General features: G+C 50.2%; 1 protein-coding gene across 1 annotated transcript in view; it reads left to right on the forward strand.

The window, feature by feature from the left end:
- The window catches only part of LOC123708187 (vacuolar protein sorting-associated protein 13D), a 29,886-nt gene that overhangs the window by 1,068 nt on the left and 6,748 nt on the right, over nt 1-22,070 (forward strand). Inside the window, exons 4-53 of the mRNA XM_045658742.1 lie at nt 190-438; nt 513-680; nt 765-918; nt 997-1,178; nt 1,249-1,517; nt 1,597-1,747; nt 1,818-1,966; nt 2,041-2,215; nt 2,285-2,474; nt 2,551-2,677; nt 2,754-2,877; nt 2,942-3,126; nt 3,202-3,337; nt 3,409-3,587; nt 3,666-3,805; nt 4,035-4,253; nt 4,325-4,452; nt 4,521-4,662; nt 4,735-4,959; nt 5,028-5,199; nt 5,327-5,455; nt 5,532-5,694; nt 9,019-9,162; nt 9,552-9,695; nt 9,766-9,892; nt 9,968-10,104; nt 10,178-10,426; nt 10,538-10,723; nt 10,808-10,943; nt 13,328-13,625; nt 13,693-13,855; nt 13,928-14,129; nt 14,202-14,375; nt 14,453-14,608; nt 14,680-14,840; nt 14,986-15,110; nt 16,857-16,994; nt 17,069-17,240; nt 17,313-17,483; nt 17,627-17,729; nt 17,814-17,968; nt 18,042-18,140; nt 18,241-18,428; nt 18,499-18,664; nt 19,088-19,224; nt 19,297-19,552; nt 19,634-19,790; nt 20,247-20,463; nt 20,531-20,711; nt 21,556-21,738. Of these exons, the coding sequence (XP_045514698.1) occupies nt 190-438; nt 513-680; nt 765-918; nt 997-1,178; nt 1,249-1,517; nt 1,597-1,747; nt 1,818-1,966; nt 2,041-2,215; nt 2,285-2,474; nt 2,551-2,677; nt 2,754-2,877; nt 2,942-3,126; nt 3,202-3,337; nt 3,409-3,587; nt 3,666-3,805; nt 4,035-4,253; nt 4,325-4,452; nt 4,521-4,662; nt 4,735-4,959; nt 5,028-5,199; nt 5,327-5,455; nt 5,532-5,694; nt 9,019-9,162; nt 9,552-9,695; nt 9,766-9,892; nt 9,968-10,104; nt 10,178-10,426; nt 10,538-10,723; nt 10,808-10,943; nt 13,328-13,625; nt 13,693-13,855; nt 13,928-14,129; nt 14,202-14,375; nt 14,453-14,608; nt 14,680-14,840; nt 14,986-15,110; nt 16,857-16,994; nt 17,069-17,240; nt 17,313-17,483; nt 17,627-17,729; nt 17,814-17,968; nt 18,042-18,140; nt 18,241-18,428; nt 18,499-18,664; nt 19,088-19,224; nt 19,297-19,552; nt 19,634-19,790; nt 20,247-20,463; nt 20,531-20,711; nt 21,556-21,738 (8,481 nt within the window). The remainder of the gene's footprint in view (nt 1-189; nt 439-512; nt 681-764; nt 919-996; nt 1,179-1,248; nt 1,518-1,596; nt 1,748-1,817; nt 1,967-2,040; nt 2,216-2,284; nt 2,475-2,550; nt 2,678-2,753; nt 2,878-2,941; nt 3,127-3,201; nt 3,338-3,408; nt 3,588-3,665; nt 3,806-4,034; nt 4,254-4,324; nt 4,453-4,520; nt 4,663-4,734; nt 4,960-5,027; nt 5,200-5,326; nt 5,456-5,531; nt 5,695-9,018; nt 9,163-9,551; nt 9,696-9,765; nt 9,893-9,967; nt 10,105-10,177; nt 10,427-10,537; nt 10,724-10,807; nt 10,944-13,327; nt 13,626-13,692; nt 13,856-13,927; nt 14,130-14,201; nt 14,376-14,452; nt 14,609-14,679; nt 14,841-14,985; nt 15,111-16,856; nt 16,995-17,068; nt 17,241-17,312; nt 17,484-17,626; nt 17,730-17,813; nt 17,969-18,041; nt 18,141-18,240; nt 18,429-18,498; nt 18,665-19,087; nt 19,225-19,296; nt 19,553-19,633; nt 19,791-20,246; nt 20,464-20,530; nt 20,712-21,555; nt 21,739-22,070) is intronic.

Genomic DNA, 22,070 nt, shown 5'->3' on the forward strand with positions numbered 1-22,070 from the left:
TGTCCCTTTTTTTTTAATTTGGGGTTTTAAATAAGATATTGGTAGGGAAACAAATAGGAAATATGTATTACTTTTTTTGCTTACCATTTGGGTAAAAATTTGAACAAGTTCATTGAATTTATTTGCTACATTTGTAGGAAAAAATCTTAATTCGATTCAATCATGTTTATGTATTTTGACTTGTTGCAGTTAAAAATCAACGACGTCCATTTTCGTTACGAGGATGCCCTCACTTGTCCGGGCCAATCGTTCGCTTGCGGCTTCACGGCCGAATCTCTGGCCGCAGAATCGTGCGACGCAAATTGGCAACGAGGCTTCACTCCGCTCTCTGAACCGTGCTCCTTCAAATTGCTCGAATTAAAAAACTTGGCAATCTACTGGGACCCTATGGCGGTTCCGTCGGGAATGCTAGCGGAATGTACAATTGTAGAGCTTACCGTGAGTATTAAGAAAAGTTTGAAATTAAGTGTGCCCAGAAAGTTCCATGTAAAGAGAATTATGATTGTGCGCAGGAGCGCATGTCCGGCACGTGGGTCTCGACGCATCGCTGGGTGCTGCGGCCGGGCGGCGGCAGCGCACGAGTGCGCCGCGAGCGCACGGAGCAGCCGCTCAGGGACCGCGCCAGGCCTCGCCTCGTCTGCCATCTCACCCTCGACGCCGTGCTGCTGCGACTCACTTCTGTGGGTGCACTGTGACTTACTGTCACATGATGATTTCGTCTATGCTTAACATCGACCTAATTTTTCTCGTGTGCGCCGTTCCAGCGACAATACGGCGAAATGTGGGGCTGCAGTCGTGGACTGGAGCGCGTGGGCCGGATCCGAGAGGCGAGGGCGTGGCGGCCGGCGGCACCGCCCCGCGGTCACGCCCGTCTCTGGTGGCAATATGCACTCAAGGCGCATCTGCCGCACCACCGCTGTAATTATTTTCCATCGCCTCGCAAGGTCACCGAACGGTGGTATCGCTGCGGCCGGCTTAAACTGTGGCTCTTCACAGGGATGGATCCGAAACCGACGTGGGAATCGTGTCTGGAGCGAGCGCGCGCGACGCGCCAGTACGTGGACATCTGCGCCAGCACGCTGGCCGATCCCGCTGCCACGCTGCATCCCGACCGCAAGCGGGCCAAAGACGACTACGAGTGGGCGAACTCTCTGGCCGTTCTCCAGCCGCTCCGAGAGGTCTCTCTTCCGTCGATCGAAGCCGGTGAGGGTGAAGGTGGAAGGCGTCTGCATGGGTCGATGTCCGCAGGTGGCGATGCGCAAGGTGCCGATGCGAAGCCCGGGCGGCGCGGAGGGGGGCGCGGGTCGCTCGGTGCTGGTGCGTTGGTTCCCACAGTGGTGGGGCTGGTACGAAGGCTCGGAACCCGCAGCGCGCCTAGAGTCCGAGATCCTGCACGTAATCGCCGACTCGCTGGAAGACCCAGCGCTGCCGCGGCGCGACGCCCTCTCCGCCCTCTTCGAGTTCACGCTGCACGCCGGCTGCCTGGACGTGTGCGCCGACTCCGACGACGACGAGGGGTACGACTCTCTCCTCACTCGCTCCTCTACGACGTCTCTACGGGTAGCAAGCGAATCACGATTTTACGCGTCGTTCAAGGTGTAGCGGCGTGGGCTTGGAGCTCCAGTTCAACGCGGTCCGCGTGCGCGTGGAGTCGCGGCCGCTATCCCTTCACGCGTCTCTCGGCGCCGTCTGCGTGCGAGACCGCATCAACCCGCGCACGCTGTTTCCCATCCTCGTGGCGCCGCAGGTGACTTCTTTTTAATTTTCCTTAAATGAACCGCTCCAAGTACTTTTTCCTTAACGATAATGTGAAGCAGGGTACGATCAGAGAAGGCTTGAGTGCGACGAATCCGACGACGACCGCCGCGGCCAGGTGGGGTGCCCCTCGTCCCCCCGACGAAGACAAGGAGCCGCTCTTCCAGCTGACTTACGAGAGGCGACCGCTCGGCTTCAACTGCGATCATAAGTGGGTATACGTCACCCGCGTCGGAGATGCGTCGGACTGCCCCACTGCCCGGCTCACTTGCATTTCGTTTGCAGATTGCGCGTCAAGTCGCGGTCGGTGGAGGTGGTGTGGTGCGCTTCGGCGGCGCGCTGGGCGGCGAGTTGGGCGGGCGCCGGCGCGGGAGCGGATGGCGCCATCGCTCACGTGCGAGATCACACCCGTGCCACGCTGCTCAACCACTACGAGAGGCTGCTGCGCGCTCGACGCACGGTATGTCCGTCGACGTCGCCGCGCCGTTTGGCGGCGACTGCGTGACTGATGGGTCGATCTGACGAACAGGGCGAGAGGCGGTCGTGGCAAGTGGAGTTGGATATATCGGCGCCGCAGCTGATGTTCGTGGAGCAGTTGCGGTCGCGCGACGGCGGCGTGGTGCTGGTGGACTTCGGACGGCTCCGGCTGGCGAACGCCGCCCTCGCCGTCGCGGCCGCCGACGAGTCGCCGCGGGCGCAGACCTTTGACGACGACGAAGGTCCGTCCTCGACGTCCGTCTCGCGTTCGCAGGGAAACCTCGTTATAATTTCTAACCGTGCGTTCCGTCCTGGCAGAGACGTTCATGACGCCGTGTTCGACACCCCCTGGCAGCCTTTTATCTCCGGGGTCGCCGCCGGACTCGCGCGCGCCTCCTTCGCGTCCGCTCGACCCCGAACACCTGCACACCAGCCTCTACGACAGGTCTGTCGTCTCATCGTCGATCTCGGGACGATATCGAGTCAATAGAAAGAAATAAAAAAGGTCGTGTCCGCCCCAGGTACAAAATAGAGTTGAGCGACATGCAGATCCTGGTGGGAAGAGCGCGGGACAACTGGAAGTACGCCCACACGAAGGCCACCTCCGCGCTGCATCTGTTGGACCGATTCAGTATATCGCTGCAGGTCGGTCGAATTCGAGGACTACGCGCGAGAGGCGTGGCGGTAAATAATTGCGAAACTGTGGCAGGCGGAGCGGCGCGTCGTGGCCACGAGCGACCCGCAGTACCCGACCGCGGCGCTCTGTGGCTCGCTGCCCGCGCTCGTGGCGCATCTGTCCGAGCACAAGCTAGCCGCGCTGCGCGCCGTGCTGGCCGCGCAAGCGGACCCGCCCCCCGCCGCTCACGACGCCCATGCCGCCGGAGCGACTCCATCGTACGTACGCCGCTCGTTACGGTTTGTAAAATTATTGAGTAATTAATATTTTAAGTAAAAATTCTCTTCTCTTAGATTTCTCGACGGAGACCCGGAAGACGGGGACGAAGAAAAGAGCGTGAGCTCCGAAACCGAGCAGTCGGAGTTTTCATCGCAAAGTAACGCCACTCTCTTGGTGCTGCAGTTCGCCGTCGATCAGCTCTCCGTAGAGGTGAGAGAGAGGGCCGACGGAGGGAAGTCGCGGCTGTGGAGGCGCGAGTTTTGAGCGAGTGCGTGTCGCAGGTGCAGTCCCGAGGCCGAAGCATCGCGGAGGTGCAGGTGTGCGGCGTGCGGCTGGCGGCGGGCCTCGGACCGGGCGAGAGCTCGCTGTCGCTGTCCGTGCACTCTCTGCTGCTGGTGGACGCGCTTCAGACCTACGGTCCGGACTTCGAGTTGCTCGTCGCGAGCCATCGTCACGTCGGGTCAGTGTCTTCGCCGTCCGCTCTCACTCCTCCTCGACTACGCCAAAAACGCCTTTTCGATTAGAGATGTCTTTCCAGAATGGACACAACTTCAGGTAGCATCCGGGGCTCGGAGCCCACGTCTCCCACTTCTCCCGCGTCTCCCGAGACGCGAGCGCCGCCGTCCGCTCCTTCGCCTTCGGATCTGCATCGCGCCTTATACACGCTTCACGACACCTGTCAGTCCCCCATGAGTATACTGCGTTCTTCGATACTGTACCACGTTTAGTGGTTTTTATTCGTTAGGGATGCAATAGGGTAATGAGACCGAGGCCTCAGTGCGCACTCACAATATTACATCAGAGACAGAATTTTACTCGAGGGTCGCATTAGTAACAATTCGTTAGAAAAAAGCTGAAACGTCCGTAAGACTATTAATAAATTGATAATTCTGTGAGATTATGACAGATAACGGTGGGACCAGTCCTTCTTCCGGCGCACGGGCCTTCGATTGGGACCCGAGGGCTTCGGGGAACGGTCGGGGTTCCGAAGGTCCCGCTTGGGCGACGCCGGGCGTTGTTGACTCGGAGGCGCTCATCGCGGTTGAACTGTGCATTGTCAGAGGTGAAGGGGCCTCCGAAGACTTGAGGATCGCTAATATTTTGTTTAACAACTTGGACGTCATCGGTGAGTTTGCTCTTTCAATGGGGAATCTCGGCTCCGCGAATTTTAACGATCGTGTGACGTCGCCGTTGCAGCTAACCAGGAGACGATCGTGGAGTTGATCGGGTTCGCGCATCGCGTGGCGGGCGCCACCCCCGCTTCTGCCCCGCCCCCCGTTCCACCGCAGACGCGGTTCGCGCCCACCGTCGGCGACGATCTCGAGGTAGGCGAAGCGAACGTGACGCGTACGCGCCGTCGGTATTACGACTGACATATTCTGGCGGCATTCAGGTGGGCGTGCGCACGGAAATCACGTTCGACTTCCACCGGTTGGGCGTATTGCTGCTCCGAGCCGCTGTGCGCGAAGGCGCCGTCGTCGCCAACAAGATCGCCACCGCCACGCTCGGGGACGCTCGCATCCAGGCGACCTTGCGTAAGTTTGGACATTAAAAAGGGCGCTGTCGTCGGCAAAGGCCTCTCGGTGACCGCCGATTTCTTTTGCCAGATGGCTCACTCGTGGAGGCCAGCGGATCCCTGGGCGGCGTGCAGGTGGTGTCCCTATCGGAAGGCGCCGGCCTACACTCGCGGATCCTGTGCGCCGGGCGGCCTCCGGCCGCGCCCCCGGGGCCTCTCGGGCCGCGTCAGCCCGACGCGCAACCGGGCGAGGAGAAGGCGCTGCTCTTCACCGTCTCCAGAAACGTGCGTCCACCAAATCGCGACGAACTTCCCGGTGAGTCCAGCCTCCTCAACGTCGGACGTCGTTTGCGAACGAGACGTGACCTTTCGGGCGGTTCTCAGTGGTGGAGGTGAGCCTGGATGTGCGAGTGGCCAGCGTGTGGTACACGCACTCCGGGCCACTGCTGCGCGAGCTGCAGAGCTGCCTCACCGAGTTCAAGCAGTACCTGGCGAACCTGGCGCGGTCTATCCGCGCCGCCGCCGCCGATATGGCCATCGGCCTCGTGCACCCGAGGTGACATATAATTTTTTTCAGAACCTAAAAATAATTATTTTATATTCTTCGTCGTTAATTGTTAATTAATTTTTTGTAAGACGATCGACAAATAACAAGGTCTGTAGGGTGTGTCTATTTTTTACAGAACAGAGTCTCTGTACGCCAACCCAAAGCTGTCTCAATCCACGGAGGGCGTGTCCCTGCGGCGCCGCACCACCAGTCTGGGCTGCTCGCTCGACGAGCCAGACCGCGACACGCAACGATTGGTGCTAAGGTGGCTCGTTGTTCACTCGCTAAAACTTTGAAGATGAAGCCTTTTCACACTGGAGACCCCGTCAATTACTTCGCAGAGTGTTGGTGTCACTGGAGTCGCCTGTGGCGGTGCTGCCACGGTTCGCTCGCAGCCCGGAGGTGTTCGTCGCGCATCTGGGTCGCATGAGCCTCTCCAACGAACCCGGTGCTCCGGGAGACACAATGTATCAAGTGCGAGTGCGGGACATCTCCTTGGTCTCGGTTAGTTTGCTCTTCTTCGCGACGTCTTTTCGTCTCCATCATTACCCTAGCTCGGCATCGATTCGCGATTACGATGCATTTTGGCACATGCCTGAGCCAAGTGAGCACAGGTTTTTTAATTGCTTATTATCTTGTAGGAATTTCCGCGTTGTTCTCGCGGTATTCAAAATTACTCTTTCAAGTGTTATGGTAGTGATAGAGTCGATACCAATTCCGGGTAAATAAGTACAGATAACACAACTTTCTCTACAGCTGTGATACTTTTGCCATTCAACACCTTTTGCCTTCAGTCACCGAGACCACGCACGCTGTAAAGCACGCGAAACGTCGGAAAAAATTAAATTGACAATTATGTAAATAATTATAAGTTTATAATAATACAAATAGCTTTAATAAGCCGGTTGTTCGAAATACATAATTTCAATTTAATAATTTTTGATGAGGGTCCCAAATAATTATTCTCGGCCGATCGTCACATTTATTAGTTGAGTCATTGTTGAGATTTACTCAGGTTACGTTAGACACATTTTTATTTGATATATACTTTTTGTTAAGTATAATTGATAATAGTTACGTCCACTATTTAGAATTTTATAGTCAGTTTAGTGCGTTTTTGAGAACTATCGTGAGGCAAGGTTAAGGTATTAGCATCAGTCTAACCTCTCTTTGTTCCCAAACTAATAGAATTTCTCCAAATCCTTACGGCTGATAATATTGTGTGCCTTTCTTCCTGGTAAGAAGATACTGTGACGAGGTATGTACTCCGGACTTATTATTCTAGTATAAGATTGTGTATCGACGGCCACCGAACCGTTCTTTGTGGTACAATTTTTTTTGCCTTTTTCTGAGTGGCCTCGTTTAGGCCAGTGAGTCCCTGAACCAGAAGAATATTTACTAGATCACATTCCCTCTAAAACTTCCACATCTCCTATTACTTGTGTTGGTTCTCCATCAGGTGAGCAGGTAACCACGCGTGCGATTTTGGATTCTGGAGTACAGTTGCGTATTTCGTCTGTTAGAGGGGGTATATTTGGTGTAGGTGGTCTTAAGGTTGCTGAAGCTATTCAACGGTTTTGAGAAGTCGAAGAACCTCCCACAGCGGCTCGTGAAAATCCGGTGCACCAAGAATGTGAATTGTTTTTTCAGAACAACACTGGTCGTCTCCGTTCAGGTAGATTTCTCACGCGGTTACCTTTCTTACCATCCCGATTTTTTTGGTCACTCCAGGACTTTAGCTGAGAAAAGGTTAATTTCCATGGAGAGACGAATGAAGAGAGATTCAACTTTTTGTGCTAAGTATATTGAGTTTATGGACGAGTACATAAGCTCGGACCTATGTCAGTTTCTGATTTTGATTGGCGCACACAAGAGCATTACTTTATTCCACATCATGCTGTGTTTAAAAGTGGTAAAATTAGAGTAAAATTTTTGATGTCTCAGGGCCTAGTTCCAATGGAGTTTCTTTGAATCCATGTTTGCATTCGGGCCCAAAGTTACATCGTGAAATTGGTGATATTTTAACAAATTTTAGATGACATCAGATCGTATTTGTTGCAGATATTAAAATAATGTTTAGGCAAACTGTAATTCATAGTGATGACCGTTGCTATCAACTTATCCTGTGGCGTGAAAAGGAATCTGATCCTTTTACAGTATTTGAGTTAAACACTAATACATACGGACTCGGATCATGTCTTTATATTGCTATTCGTACATTATTAGAATTGGCTGACCGAGAACGTTTGCAATTTCCAAGAGCAGCTGATGTTTTGACAAGTGATGTTTTCGTTGATGACATTTGCACTGGCGCTGCTAATGAAACTCCTTTCATGATACTATGCAATGAGCTAATTGGGGTTCTTAAGGCGTGGATATGAGTTAAGGAAATGGGTTTCTAACTCACAAGCTGTTCTTGCTGGTTTACCCAAGGATCATCAACAAGATCCTTATATTTTTCAGAACGTGGACAACCCTGACGCTGTTGCAGTATTAGGTATTCAGTATCAAGCATTAGCTGAAATATTTACCTTTCGCGTGCAAGATATAGATGTCATTAAATCTTGGACCAAGCGTGTAGTACTATCGACTGCAGCCAGGATATATGATCCTAATGGATGGTTAGCTCCAGTGGTTTTTTGGGCAAAATGTTTTATACAAAAGCTTTGGTTACAAGGATTAACATGGGATGCCCCTTTAGTTGCTGAATTATTAAGTGTTTGGGTAAGGTTTGTACCGTCCCTTCCTGAAATTCAATTGATTAAAATTGATAGGTCTTTATTGCCACCAGGGAAATGCATAGTAGATATGTATGGTTTTGTGATGCATCGGAAAGTGGTTATGCTGCTGCAGTTTATATTTTTTCTGTAAATAAATCTGGTGTTGTAACGGTTAAACTGGTTATGGCAAAAGGTAAGGTTGCACCGGTTAGAACACGTTTAACAATTAGAGTAATAGTATAGAGTATATAAGAGTATAGAGACTAAGTTAGAGTTATCAGGTGCTGTTCTATTGACACGTTTGATAAAACATGTCAAATCAATTTTTGGCCAAAATATGAATATCCAGAAATGTTTTGCTTGGACTGATAGCCAGATAGTTTTTGCATGGTTGCAAGCGTCAGTTCATGTTCTGGAACTATTCGTGGCAAATCGGGTTTTACAAATTCAGCAATCTGTTGTGACTTTGTAATAGATTGGAGGCATGTACCGAGAGAGCTTAATCTAGCAGACTGTGCATCTCGAGGTTGTGAGGCTCCAGTAATATTAGACCATCCTTTTTGGTGGGCTCCAGGTTGGCTGTACCAACCCGAGAGTTGTTGGCCTCGCACTAAAACGGAACTCGTGGAGCCTCTTCCAGTATTAAGAGTTATTTCTCTTGTCGTTCCGGAATCGGAAACTCAGACCTGTTACTCACAGGGTTTAGTTCTTCAGACAAATTGATCGGAGTGACCGCCTGGGTTAGGAGGTTTATTTATAATTCAAGGAATCTAACAATTAAGAAAACACCCAATGCATTATCACCAGATGAAAGGAATGAATCTTTATTGTTCTGGGTTCTTTATATTCAAGCCAAGGCAAGGCCTAAATCTTTAGCGCCGATTACAAAGGGAAAACCACAGTTTACTTTATTTTTTTAGAAGACAAATAAACACAAACCAACATTGAACGATTAAAAAATTAGTTGGTTGTGTGGTTATGGAATTGGAAAAAACTTACTGAACTGGTTTAGGTCATATCTTCATAATAGGTCTACAGAAATTGCCCTTCGCGATTTCCTTGCTTCTGCAATCCTATGTATTTTTATATTCTTTTGTTTGATTGGTAGCTAGACGTCAGTGAACGCCTGAAGCAACAGGCGGCCGGCGGCAGCATGCAGCGCCTGTACGATTCGGAGGGCGGCAAACCTGTACTCCACGACACGGCGCTTCAACTCGCCATTACTCTCAGTAAGGATGACGGGAAGCCACAGGTTAGTTTTTACGGTTCCTCGTAGTTTCGCGTACCAAAGTTATGAAGTTATGTAGAACAAGTGAGGTGTCGGTATCGATCAACGAAACTGCCTCGTGTTTCACTTGGCCATTGACATTTGAAATCATCTCTGAATGATTCTGCATTGACTGATGATTTGCTACATGACGCATGACGCATCATCGCTAAGAACGTAACGCTGGCTAGAGATATTCGATCGTACAGTGAAATTCAGAGATGATTTCGCGAATTACAGGCAGCAGAAAAATTCAGCGAGAAACTGTCCAGCGTTCTAGTATAACTTCGTCGGCCTTTTATTTCACATCGTTCCCTAGTTATGCTTCGGGTCCTTTTATTTGGAGATAATATATAATGTCCCCCGCTTCGCAGTGCGCCGTTGCTGGCGGCGTTGTGGGCGGGCTGCACGTGACGGCGAGTCGCGAGCAGTACGAGCAGCTGCTCGACACCGTGCGCTGGATAGCCGCCGACGCCCCCGACCGCCCCGACGGAGCCGCCGCTGACCGTGTACGTGAGGTGCGTATTTCTAGACGTACCTCGCTCCCGTTTTCCGTCGCCGGTTGCTTTCTAACGATCGAATCCGTAGACGAGCACGCTGTCGGAGCCGTCGGTGCCGACGCTGCGCCTGGACCCCGCCGTGCGCGCCGCCGTTCTCGCCGTCCCGCCCCCCGCGGCAGCCCCGTCGCCCGTCGCCTCGCACGCTCCGTACACCGGTGAGTCGTCGCAGAGCGCACGCGTTCGCTTCGCGACAGCGACCGCGACTCGAACGTTCCGATCGTTGTTCGCAGTGACGTTCGAGCTGGCTACGTTCACCGTGGAGCTCCGAGCCGATCTGGGTGCGGGGGAGCGCAGTCTGGTGGCGCTCACGTTCCGGGAGTTCCTCTTGCGTCACGAGCGCCTACACCCGCACGAAACCGCCTTGCAGGTCAGCTATGACGCCTCGATTCCTAACTGGAAGCGGTTTATATCGTCAGGCTAACCGCCGGCATCTTCGACAGGTGTCTCTCTATTCGATAACAATGGAAGACTTGACGAAGGAACCGGATTCTCGGCACCGTACGCTAATGGAGTCCCACTCCCCGCCGATGCCGCCCAAAGCCGTTTTCGTGTCGAAGTCTTGTCCGGATTTTTCGTGTCACCTGGCTTCGAACGCCTTCGCTTTACCTCGACTTAGGACCGAACGGCCGGTCAGGACGCCTTCCTTGCCTTCCGGCTTCAGTGTAACCGACAAAGTGACTAAAAAGGAGGTAAGCATACACACAGAAAATGTACTTAAAGTCTTGTCCCATAGTCGATTGTGTTCGTTAAAATCTCCCAAATTTATTTTTATTTTCTAGTCCAGTTAATTAACTTTTCAGCACTTGCGGCAGAAACAAGACAGCAAATGCGGTCCGACTCCCCCGTGTTCGCCCGTGGAGGGGGTGCGGGGCGCGGATCGCAGGGCCGATGAGGCCGAGGGGGAGAGAGGGGACGACAATCTGGTGTGGGTGTCCATACACACCCGGGATCCGCAACATCCGCTCTTTGACGGCCAATTCGATAAGGCAAGCTCGGCCAGTGCCGCTCTTGTTTTAGACACGGGAACGGGAACTATGTGCTATCCTAACCGACTATCCTGTATTATACAGGTCTCGAGACTAACGAAAGTGGAATTCAATTGCCTCAAGTTGGTTCTGAGCATCGACAGCTGGGTGGCGGTCTTGGACTTTTTCGGCGTAAATGAAGCCGAACGGGAGACTTCCAAGGTCGACGATAATGGAAAAGGTACATTTATTAATCCTGGCTAGCGATCCACTAAACCATTAGGCGTCAAGGGTATTTTGATTAAGCGACTCGTGTTTTAGTTTTATTTATTTTTTAAAAGGCACACTAAAGAATTACATACAAACACTTACAGAAAACACATGACATACAAAAAAATTGCAGGTAGTCGTAACGGTCACATCGAGTCCTCATAACTTAATTAATTTAATATGGTTGATGGTCAAAATATACCATAAAAAGCAATAATTAGGCAATATCAGTGAATTATCTATCTCTGGAAGGGATAGGTATTTTGTGGAGTGCCGAATATAAATAAATAACTCGACTTTTCAAAAGTGTTTTTGTATTGATGACTATAAATTGTGAACAATAATATCTGTGATCGGAGAACCCAGATTGACAGTTTTCTCCGTGTAAGACGTGGTTACTTTGTATCAACGCCCGTTGTCACATGTATGTATTATCATTGAGTTGCTTAAAGATTTAGATTACTAATACGTAATGACTGTGAAGAGCATTTTTTGTTCTTGCAACTTGAACTTCTTGCAAGGGAAAAAATTTAACTCTGATGGGGCAGTCCAAATCGCCTTCACAGATTTTATTGATTCCCGTCCGACTGGTTCTTTTAGTAAAGGGATCAATGAACTACCTATGAGATGGCATAGAAGTAATAAAAGTGCATAGAAAACAATGGTTCATACTTTGATTAATTAAATATATTATATTTAAAAATATTCGACTTTTTGTTCCTCCCATACAAAACGCCAATTTCATATGTAAGGACCTAATATATTTCTACTTTGCCATTGTCACTATTGATCACGGATCAACAGTGGCTGCAGCATCTTACGCCTGAATACGGCTGCTTCGCCTGTACTCAGAGCATCGTTCAATGCAGAAAGAGATCTGCATTACTGAAATGTTTCTTGTGTTCCTCTTTAAAAGGAAGTTCACTTGACTTAAATATTAGTCGACCATGCGGCGTCTATCGCGGAGTGATTGCAGGTGTAAGAAAGCTAGCTTTTTTCATACTCGCATTTATAGCTAATCTTATCGGCATTGATTAATTCGTTGGATTCTATCAATATAGACAGAATATTGAGGGTTCCATACAACACTACCATATTCCGAAATGCTTCGGACCAGATAATTGAATAGTATGATTTTAGGCTTTACATTTTTAAAACACTAAGTCGACCGCCTTATTAAACCTAGCATTCTAGAAGCTTTATTGACTATTGAATTATGATGCGGTATGAACGATAAATTACTATTTAGTTTAACTCCCAAATACCTAATTTCAGTAGTAGTACGGAGTACTACTACTCCAGGTCCTCTACTCTACTATATCTACTATACATCGTGTATTTAGAGGGGACTGGTAGTGTGTTTTTAGAAAAAATAATCTGCGAACATTTTTTGGCATGTAGAACCATTTTGTTATGATCGCTCCACCTCTGTATACCTATGCCGTCACTTTGCAATAACTCCACATCTCGAGCGCTATTAATTACTTTAAAAATGTTGATATCATCCGCATACAATGAAAAATTATTATATTTTACAAACGAATCTATATCATTTACAAAAAGAGTAAATAGAAGAGAACCTTGTGGAACACCTGAGGTGGAAGTATATGATTGCGATTCTATACCACCAACTGCCACAAACTGAGTTCTATCTGTCAAATATGACGTAAACCATTTTAGTAAACCCCCTCAAATACCATATAAGTAATCCAACTATTTCAATAAAACACTATGACTAACTTTGTCGAAGGCACTAGAAAAATCTGTGTAAATACAGTCAATTTGTTTTCCTTCATCAATTATCAACATACTCAAAGAGATTAGTATCAGTAGATGTTTTGGCACAGAAACCGTGCTGAGCAGTATCCACAAAAACTTGACAGTGTGATTTGAGTGTTGGGCATAGAAGCGATTCAAAAATCTGGAAAATTATAACATTGCATAACGGCAAGACATTACATATAGCGGAATTTTGAACTTCATTTATTACACTATTATCATTGCTACTGAAAACTGACTTAAAGTGCTCCGTAAATAACGTGAGCTGCAATGATACCATCAATTTCATTATAACACGCTGCAACCATGTCATCTATGTCATCACTTACATTTAGCACTTCCATCCAGTCAATGTTACGCAGGTGACTATTAATTGGAGAATAATCTGCCTTAAAAAAGTAAGTATGCATAGCCAAACATTGAGAGTGGTGGGTGCTGTATATCATTTTTAATTAGGTAATCTGCTTCCCGAAGAGTTAAAACAACATTAGAAAGAACTAGATCCAATATTCTCTTATCACTATTAAGAACATTAATGTATTGATTAAGACAAAAAATCCATTGTGTTTATATAAGACGTGGGCAACGACGCCGGCGACAAGGCGGCTGCGGCTGAGGCGGAGGGCGGGGTGTCAGAGACGGAGATCCGCGTGCGCTCCCTGTCTGTGGTGGTGGTGGGGGCGCGAGGCGACGCCTGTCGCGCCTTGGTGTCGCGCGTGGCGGCGCAGGTGCGAGCGCACAGGTCGCCCGCCGAGCGTCACGTGCGGGCCTCGCTCGGCGCTTTGCTGGTCTCGGACTTGGCCCCGCGGGCTCCCCTTTGGCGAGATCGCCTCCGCACGAGGGCCGAGAGCGCGCTGACACTGCACTACCACCGGTGAGAAGCCATTTCGTGTTTTGTGATTATTTTTGTGGCCCAAAACTTAGGAGCGTTCGTTTTTCAGATTGAGTTCCGAAGGAGCGGCCGCGACCGGGTACGACACGAGTCTGGAGCTCGAAATGGGTCCGTTGACGTACGTCCACACGCGCCGTTTCGTGTCCGAGTTGCAGGCGTTCGCGCGCGATTTTAGTCTCTTGCGACACGTCATCGTTCAGGCGCGGCGAAAGGTCGGTTGGCGCTAGAGAACATATTTGCGAGCGAGACTACGGTCACTCGACTAACGTAAAGCTTTCGTGAAGGTGTCCAGCGTCTCCCGCGATGCGTCCCGGTTCCAGCGCATGTCGCTAAAGGTGTGCTGCGAGTCCCCGGTGATCGTCGTGCCGGTGTCGGGGCGAAGCCGCTCTGCTCTGGTAGCCGAGCTCCGTTCGCTGCGCGTCGACAATCGCTTTGGACGCGCCGGAGACCCGGACACGGTCAGCATCGTGCTAGACCCCGCCAGACGTGAGTGTGGCCACCGATTCGTTTCGTTTCGAGTCGACTCGAGTCGTCGGATATGACGAATTTTGCCCACAGCGGAACGAGAGCTGCTAGACGTGCGCGGTATACGCTTGGAGGGCGTGTCGGTGTGGTGTGCCGAGGGGGGGACGGGCCGGGGTGGGCGGATGCGTCGCTGCGGCCCGCCGCTGCTGCCGGCGCCGACGCGACTAGTCCTGCAGATGGAGATCAACTGTGACGACACGCACAATGGTGAGGTCGCTCTTCGTACGAACGAAAACGTCCGTCGTCGTCAGCTCGTTCGTAACGATCGCGTACACTATTTGCAGTGGCTGACGTGACGATCCACGGCACTCTGACGACGTTACAAGTATCGCTCGACGCGGCGCAATACCAACTGATACGCGGCGTGCTCGCCCACAACTTGGGCGAAGCCTGCTCGGAGCTAGCGGCCGTCCCGGAGCCGGCGCCGAAACCGCCGCGAGGTGAGTCTAGGCGAGATCGCGAGCGTTTCGGACACCTTTGCGGACCGTGGTGACCGACGTCTTGTTTGCAGGCGCCCGACGCACTTGGTCGCTGCGCTTGGAGTTGCAGAACGTGCAGGTGGAACTGCGTCGACCTTCGGCGCCGCCTTTGGCCTGCGTGCATTTCATCCGTTCGCGGCTGTTGGTCGACACCTACTCCGACACCAGTCAGGACGTAGACCTCGTGTCGCAGGTTCTCAACTGTTCTAGCTTTAGTATGCGTGTGTGATATTTACGTCGTAACATCTCGTTTCACATTCTTGGGTCGTAAATTTTATGTTATAAATAAGCAAAGAGCAGAAAGTGCGCTTCGTGTTTCTAAACGTGTGCACTGACAGGAAATCCTGGTGAGCGACAGTCGCTACGGCAGCGAGCCGGCCAACCGGAGAGGCAACGTCTTCAGCCGCATCGTGCAGCCGCAGCCCGACCATCCCCACACCGTACAGGCCGAGCTGCACGCCAGGTGTGGTCCAATCCAAAGCTATAGATCCATATCAATCCTAAATACTATAGCTAAGGTGTTCGAACAAACAAACATAACATTATTTCTCGTTTAATTCAGAACACTGTTTTATAAAACGAAAGGCAACTGTGACAACCTTAAAAAATTACATTGTGCACAAAATAATTTTCCGTAAAATTAATTAGTCAAGACATCCACGTATTTAATTTATAATAAAAAAAATCCACATTTCTGATTGCAGAAACTGTAATTTTTTACCTAGTCTAGCCATAAATACTGAAACAAAGTAAAAAAAACATTTATTACTTTTACAGTGTATTAGTTTAATACATAAATATAAAACAATTTAAAATAAAAAAAGCTTTTTGGAATTCTCCATTGGCTCTTAATACTGTCATTGAAACGTTGAGGCCAGATATCAATAGAAGCACGCACTCATTCCATTGAAAAATTCTTCACTGCCAATCGAACGGATTGTATTAGGGACTCCAAATTATCATGGCGTTTAGAGCAAGCCGTACGTGTCTCGTGTCGTGTAAACTGATTCTTAACTGATTCTTTAAAAGTGTGATTGGGATTAGACGGCGGCCAGTCTTCGGCTCTGATGAAGTCCGAAACTTTCGTTTCCAACCAAGACTGCGTAGACCGAGCTTTATGACCCGGCGCCAAGTCTTGCTGTAAGGACCATTCCACTCCTTCATAGCTAATACCCCACCAAACCATCACTGAAGTCGGATAGTGCCCACGTTGCACTCTGTCGACTAATTTGAAAGCTTCCTTAGAGCTATGACCTAAACGGTCACATTGTTAAAATGTTGCTCAATTGTAAAAAAAATCTCATCCATATACAATTATTTTCTGTGTTTTGGTTTAACCACTATTATTTTTTAAAATATCTGTTATGAAATGACTAGACCGCTCTTGTAGCCAACAAGTCGTATGTCATCTTTTAATATATGCGACATGGTTCTAGGTGTTATCTTCATCTCCCGAGATAAAATCTATTGCTTTCGGGTAGGATTTCTTCAGAATTTATTTATTTAAATATACATTCTAAAACAATGTGTATGCCTAAAAAAATACAAGAAAATATGAATTCTCCAATTTAACACACGTACACATACACATCGATTACATTAGAATATAAGCAATATATCAAAGGAAAAAAGAAAATTGATCAAACAACCACAAAATAAAACAAAACAATAATAATGACTAAAAATTAATAATAAACTAAAACGAAGAGATAAAAATAACAATAACAGTAATAAACAAACTAACAAAATGAAAACTTAAACCACATTAAGAACCTGCAAAACAAGGTTACGGTAAGTTGGTAGACTGTTGTAAAACACATCAATATCTTCATCATTGTTTGTAATTAAGTTGTAAGAGCGAGATTGCCTATTCACTGGACCATTGAAAGTAGCAGATAAGCAAGCCGTATATATATATAAGCCGTAGCCGTACGTATAGAAGACTTTTAGTTCGAGTAACTCTAGGATTACAAAGAATGGAAAATTTTGTAAAAAGATTAGTGTGGAAAGGGAAGCTAATTCCGTACGCGATCTAGAAGTCATTTTGGACAGCAGACTTAGACATTGAAGGAGATAAGATATGTGTCTATGTGGTGTAATCCGTTTTGGCTATGTTTTAATTTTACAATAATAAATTATATATTTTTTTAAACTGGATTATCAATCAACTATTAAATAAATAGAAAAACATTACGAGATTTGTATCCAGGAAACGTCCAGATTCTTCCGCGTACACGATAATGGTGAACAACATGCGACTGATGGCCATCCTCGACTGGTGGGAAGCGGCCCACCAGTTCATTATGCAACCACCGCCGCCGCCGGCGGATCCCGATCATCTGCACTTGTGAGTTTCGGCACCGACCTATCCATAGATAGAGCTCCGTCTGCCCAAACTGAATACTCTCTCTGTTTAAGCAGCGAAGAGAGGTCGCCTGAATTCGGTCCGGAGCTCGGGGGCAACCCTAACGCAGTCGAGCGTGCGACTCGCGGAATCCCCGAACAGATGGAACTCAAGCTGAACGTGACCGATTCACAGCTCGTGCTCGTCGAAGACGCCTCCGTCTGGGACACCAACGCCGTCATACTAAAGGTAGCTATTTATAGCGCTCGAACCTATCGTTCCACATTTGCCTTAGTCACCTTTCGCGTTCGTTAAACCCAGAGCACGACAGTGATAACGTACCGCGACGGTGACTCGGGACGAGGCGTGGTATGCGAGGTGAGCGAGCTGGAGGTGTTCTCGTGCGTGCTGGGGCTGGAAGACGAGACAGCGCTGGCCATTTTGGACCCTGCCGCGCTGCATCTGGCGCTACACGACGACGCGGCGCTGCACGTAAGTCTTTTTATATAGCTCGCATCGATTACGCGATATTAGTAAAGCCGACGAAACGCTTACGTACGTTTTGTCGCACGCGTGGCCTGTGTGTTGCCGCTAGACCTTCGATGTCGCTCTCTAATGAAAGCCGTCGTTTCCAGGTGGACATGGGTACCGTCAACCTTCGGCTGTCGTACCACGACATGCGCATGTTCGCTGCGATGCTGCAATCACTGCCGGCCCAGGCTAGATTGGCGCTATCGGGTGAGTCGCGCTTAGGTGCACCATGGCGGATGCAGTATCGTAGCGTACGAGTGTCGGGCGGTACACGGAAGTTTTCGAACACAGATAAGTCGGAGGCGGTCGTGTCGTCGGACGAGCCGGCCAACAGCGTGCACATGCGCGCGGGCACCTTGGTGGCGCCGCGCTGGCTGCGCTCGCGGTCACGCTCGCCGCCCGCGGCCGTGGAGCCCGAGCCGCAGAGACCGCTGCGTTCCCTACAGGTGACGACCTTCTCCTCGCAGATGGCGTCCTCTATGCTCGTTCACGATAATGTCGATAAAACTATTTCTCCAGGTGACCGCCGACTGTGTGACTTTGTGCGTCATCGACGACTGCTTGGACTCGGACGTGCCGCTCCTCGAACTCTCGCTCGCCGATCTGCAGCTCGAACAAGTCGGTGCCCTCTCTTCATACTTTGGTTACAAGTTTATACGAGGCGTGAAGTAGCCTACATTACTTACGTACGTGACCACGTTAACCACGTTTTGTTCAGGACTTGAGAGGTGTAGAAGAATCGTTCGAAGACCCTCTGCTGGTATCGACTCCGTCGAGTCCGTCGAGCACGGCGCTAGTGGAGGGGCGGAGGCCCGCCGCGGGAGGGGGGAGACTGAGGGCGCTGCTCACCCTCGACTACTACAACAGGATGCTCTCGGGCTGGGAGCCCGTGGTGGAGCCCTGGAGGTGAGCATCGCCGCGGCCGACGCTCGTTTGTCACCCAGACCCGACGACGTGATCACTGATCGACTTCCAGGTTCGAGGGCCGCTGGGAGTACACGTTGTCGAGCGCGCTGTCCTTGCGGCGGCTGCAAGTGGAAGTTTCGTCCTCCGAGATCCTTGACACCAACGTCACTTCGGCGCTCATCGACCTGGCGCGCCTAGTGAGGACAAACTGGACCGCCGATTACTACGCTCCTCAGGTCGATACAATATGTCTCATCGCTTCGGCCTGACCCGACCGACGGGATATATTATTAGATCCTTACATATGAAATTGGCCATATCATGCCCATTGGGTTCATCGGAGCATTGTGCTGTTTACGCGCCTTCTACGTCCTCTAAAAGCATACAACTCAGCCTCCAGGTTTTTCAGGGAAATCGTTACCTGTGATGAAAAGTGAATCCTATACGATAATTAGAAGCGCTCATCGCCGCTCAACTCAGCTACTAAAGTGATCCATTAACTACCTATAAGATGGCGAAAGTGCATAGATAGCAATGCTACTTTGATAAATTAAATATATTATATAAAAAAATACTCTTTGTTTGTCCCATTGAAAACGCCAATTTCATATGTAAGGACCTACGTAAGGACCTAATATAACTTTCCATCGTCGTCACAGGGCTCCGGACCGGCAGATCAATCGCCGAAGAGTAGCCCCGCCGGACATCGACGCCGGTCGCCTTTCGTGCCATACGCCTTGCGCAACCTCACCGGCCTGCGGCTTTGGTTCACCACTCTCACCACAGCTTCGGACGAGTGAGCGCTCTTACCGATTTTCCTTTTGAAATTAGGCCGTTGATGTTTGAGCGGGGAATATGTCGATGCCAGGTTACGCGAGGGCGGAGATGCTGCTCCGTTTTCGGGACCGGACGACTCGTGGGTGAGCGTGCGCGCCGGGGACACGGAACCTTTCTCGTTCGGAGCTCGACGGGGTCGCGCCCGGGGCGCTCCCGCGCACGGCCCCGCGGGTCCTGCCACTCTCGCCCCGCTGCATCGCCTCGTCGTTAGAGTGGACGGCTGGTCACCGCTGGACCCGGTGTGCGTCGACCGCGTCGGCGTCTTCTTCAGGCTCGTCACGCACAACGTGAGTACATAAAGCTTTCTCTCGTCTGCGACACGTTAAGAACGAGCACCTTGCGGCGCTAACGGAAGTCGTTCTCGATAGAAATCCGGCGGCGAGGCGCGTCTGGTGTTGGAGGTGTCGTTGGAGGGTTCGGCCCGTAAGCTGGTGACGGTGCGTTCCGCGCTCTGCCTGCGCAACGACCTGCCGCATCCGGTCGACGTGCGTCTGCAGCACCCCGGTCCACCCGCGCACGCGCACGGTACGCCCGCTTTACGCTTTCGTTGACATATCAAGTCGTCGGGATAGGATAGCAGTGGTGATGTACCGCGGCGGGTAACAGTCCGGTCGGTGCAGAGCGGGGCCCGATGCGGCGTCACGGCGGTGCGCGCCGCGTGCGCCGCACTGCAGCGACGAGCCGCGATCTGCCCCGCGGCTCTATCGCGGCCGCCGACCGACCGGCCCGATTCGTCCGTCTTCCTCGGCTGCGGTACGACGCATCCGTCCACGACTCCGGTGACTCGACTCGCGAGTCCTTTCTCAGTTTCACGGTTTTACCGCATCGTCGCAAAGTCGAGTTACGGGTTCGTCGTTCATTCGCATTTCGTAACCTTCCTACCTACTAAATCATCGCAAATAGAGTAACTGTAAACGGTAGTTTCATTTCACCCGTTCCGTTTTGAAACGTCTTCGTCTTGACGAGTTCGGACGGTTAAAGGCGAATGGGGCGCCTCGGGGTCCGGTCGCAGTGCGCAAGTAGCGGCGGGTGGCTGGTGGGCGGCTCCGCTGAGCGAGCGAGACGGCGTGTTGTGGACGAGGCCTTTGGTACGCTCCGTGCGGCCGCTTTCCCCCGCGCCCCTAGTATGGCGAGCCGCGCTCTCCAGCCCTGCCCTCCTGCACTACGAGTGCCGTGCGCCTCACGACTACGTCTACAGGTGCGATATGTCCCTTTCACCGCTTTCGCTTCGACTTCGTTTCGTTTGACATTAGTTTTCGCCGTAGGTTCTGCTGCGTGATCGTCCGCGAGCGTTTCCCGGCGGAGCGCGGCGAGCCTCTGGCGGGACATACGCTACGGCTGGTGCCGTCGCTGCGCGTTGAGAACCTGCTGCCCGTAGAGTTGCAGTACCGCGCCGGCTCGCTCGCCGGCACCCTGGCCGCCGGCGTAACCGAGCCCGCCCATCGGGTGAGCGTGAGCACTTCGGTCTCTAGCGATTTCGGAACGGCGCTAACAAACATAGTGTTACGAGCTAGGGGATCGGATAGAAAATGCCGTAGATTTCTTCACAGGGTTTATTTCTTGGTAAATCAATGAGGAATTCATGGGCACAAATTAATTGCAGAGATGCACTAATAACACACAAAAACACAGTCACTAATTACTTCACTTATGCACACTTCACACAGTACTTTATCACTTTATCGCTTCGGTGTTTCTCTCTTGTTATCGCATTCCAAACTAAAGGTGATTAGTCGCGTTTTGGCTCGCTTATATATCCTTGGGAATATTCTAAACAATATTCGAGAACTTTCTGGGCGGGCTTGCTACTGAGTAGCGATTGCACAATTCTAGAACGTCCGCACTCTTTGTCTCTTTCGCACGTTGCTCCGTCCTTGTCGTACGGCGTTCTAGAGTGCTTAGTCTAGTTTCGAGAAAGTTCTGATCTTCTCTCTCTCTCGTATCATTTCGTCCTTGTCTCACACCTAGAAAGTTCGGTCTAGAATATTCCTTCATCAAAGGGTTATACCTAGGCCTGAAAACGCCTGAAAACGGGTCCCCTGAAAACTGCACCACTCTACTACACATGTTCTGAAACTGACTGAAAAAAGGTTTCAGCTTCCTGAAAACTAGGGTAACATTATGGAAATTACAATTTTCTAATATGTGATTGAAACTCTCCTGAAACTGTCAGAAATCATATTACAGCCGGCTGAAAAGTTCTCTAACTAGTGGAAAAATCTAGAAACATTGCAGTCGACCCGTCTTCGTAACAATAGTATATTAGACACTATCGAATCGTAAGTTACAGGTTGACGTGGAAGAAGGCGTCGAAGTTGCCGTGAAGCTGGAAGGGTTCGGCTGGTCGTCGGCGCTGAGCGTGGGTGGCGGCGCGGACGGATCCTTTTCTGCAAGACTCAAACTGCGAGACACGAAAGGCAGGAGGCTCTATCTCAGCGCGCGCGTCACTGTGAAAAAGACCGACGGTGTTAAGGTGAGAGACTCCTTAGAGAGCATGAGTATTGGCTTTAGAAAGTCATAGTGTACATTAAGAATAATTTTAAACCTTGAATTCATAAACGAACAATTAGAGAAAACAATTGTTGAACAGAAAGTCAAATTAAATAACTTAGAAAGGCATTCACGACGAAAGAACCAAAAGAATTTTTAATATTTAAAAACATTAACAACGGCAAAATTCGAAAAATCTAAATTGTAAATCCACCTAAAACTGATTGGGTAATTGGGGACGCTCTGCGGCGTTCCATTTAAGCGCGGAACGAGCGACAAAGAGGCACAATTAGCCTCCGCGTTCGGCAGCGTTGG

The sequence above is a fragment of the Pieris brassicae genome, chromosome 4 (assembly GCF_905147105.1).
Source record: "Pieris brassicae chromosome 4, ilPieBrab1.1, whole genome shotgun sequence".
Taxonomy (NCBI): Eukaryota; Metazoa; Arthropoda; class Insecta; order Lepidoptera; family Pieridae; genus Pieris; species Pieris brassicae.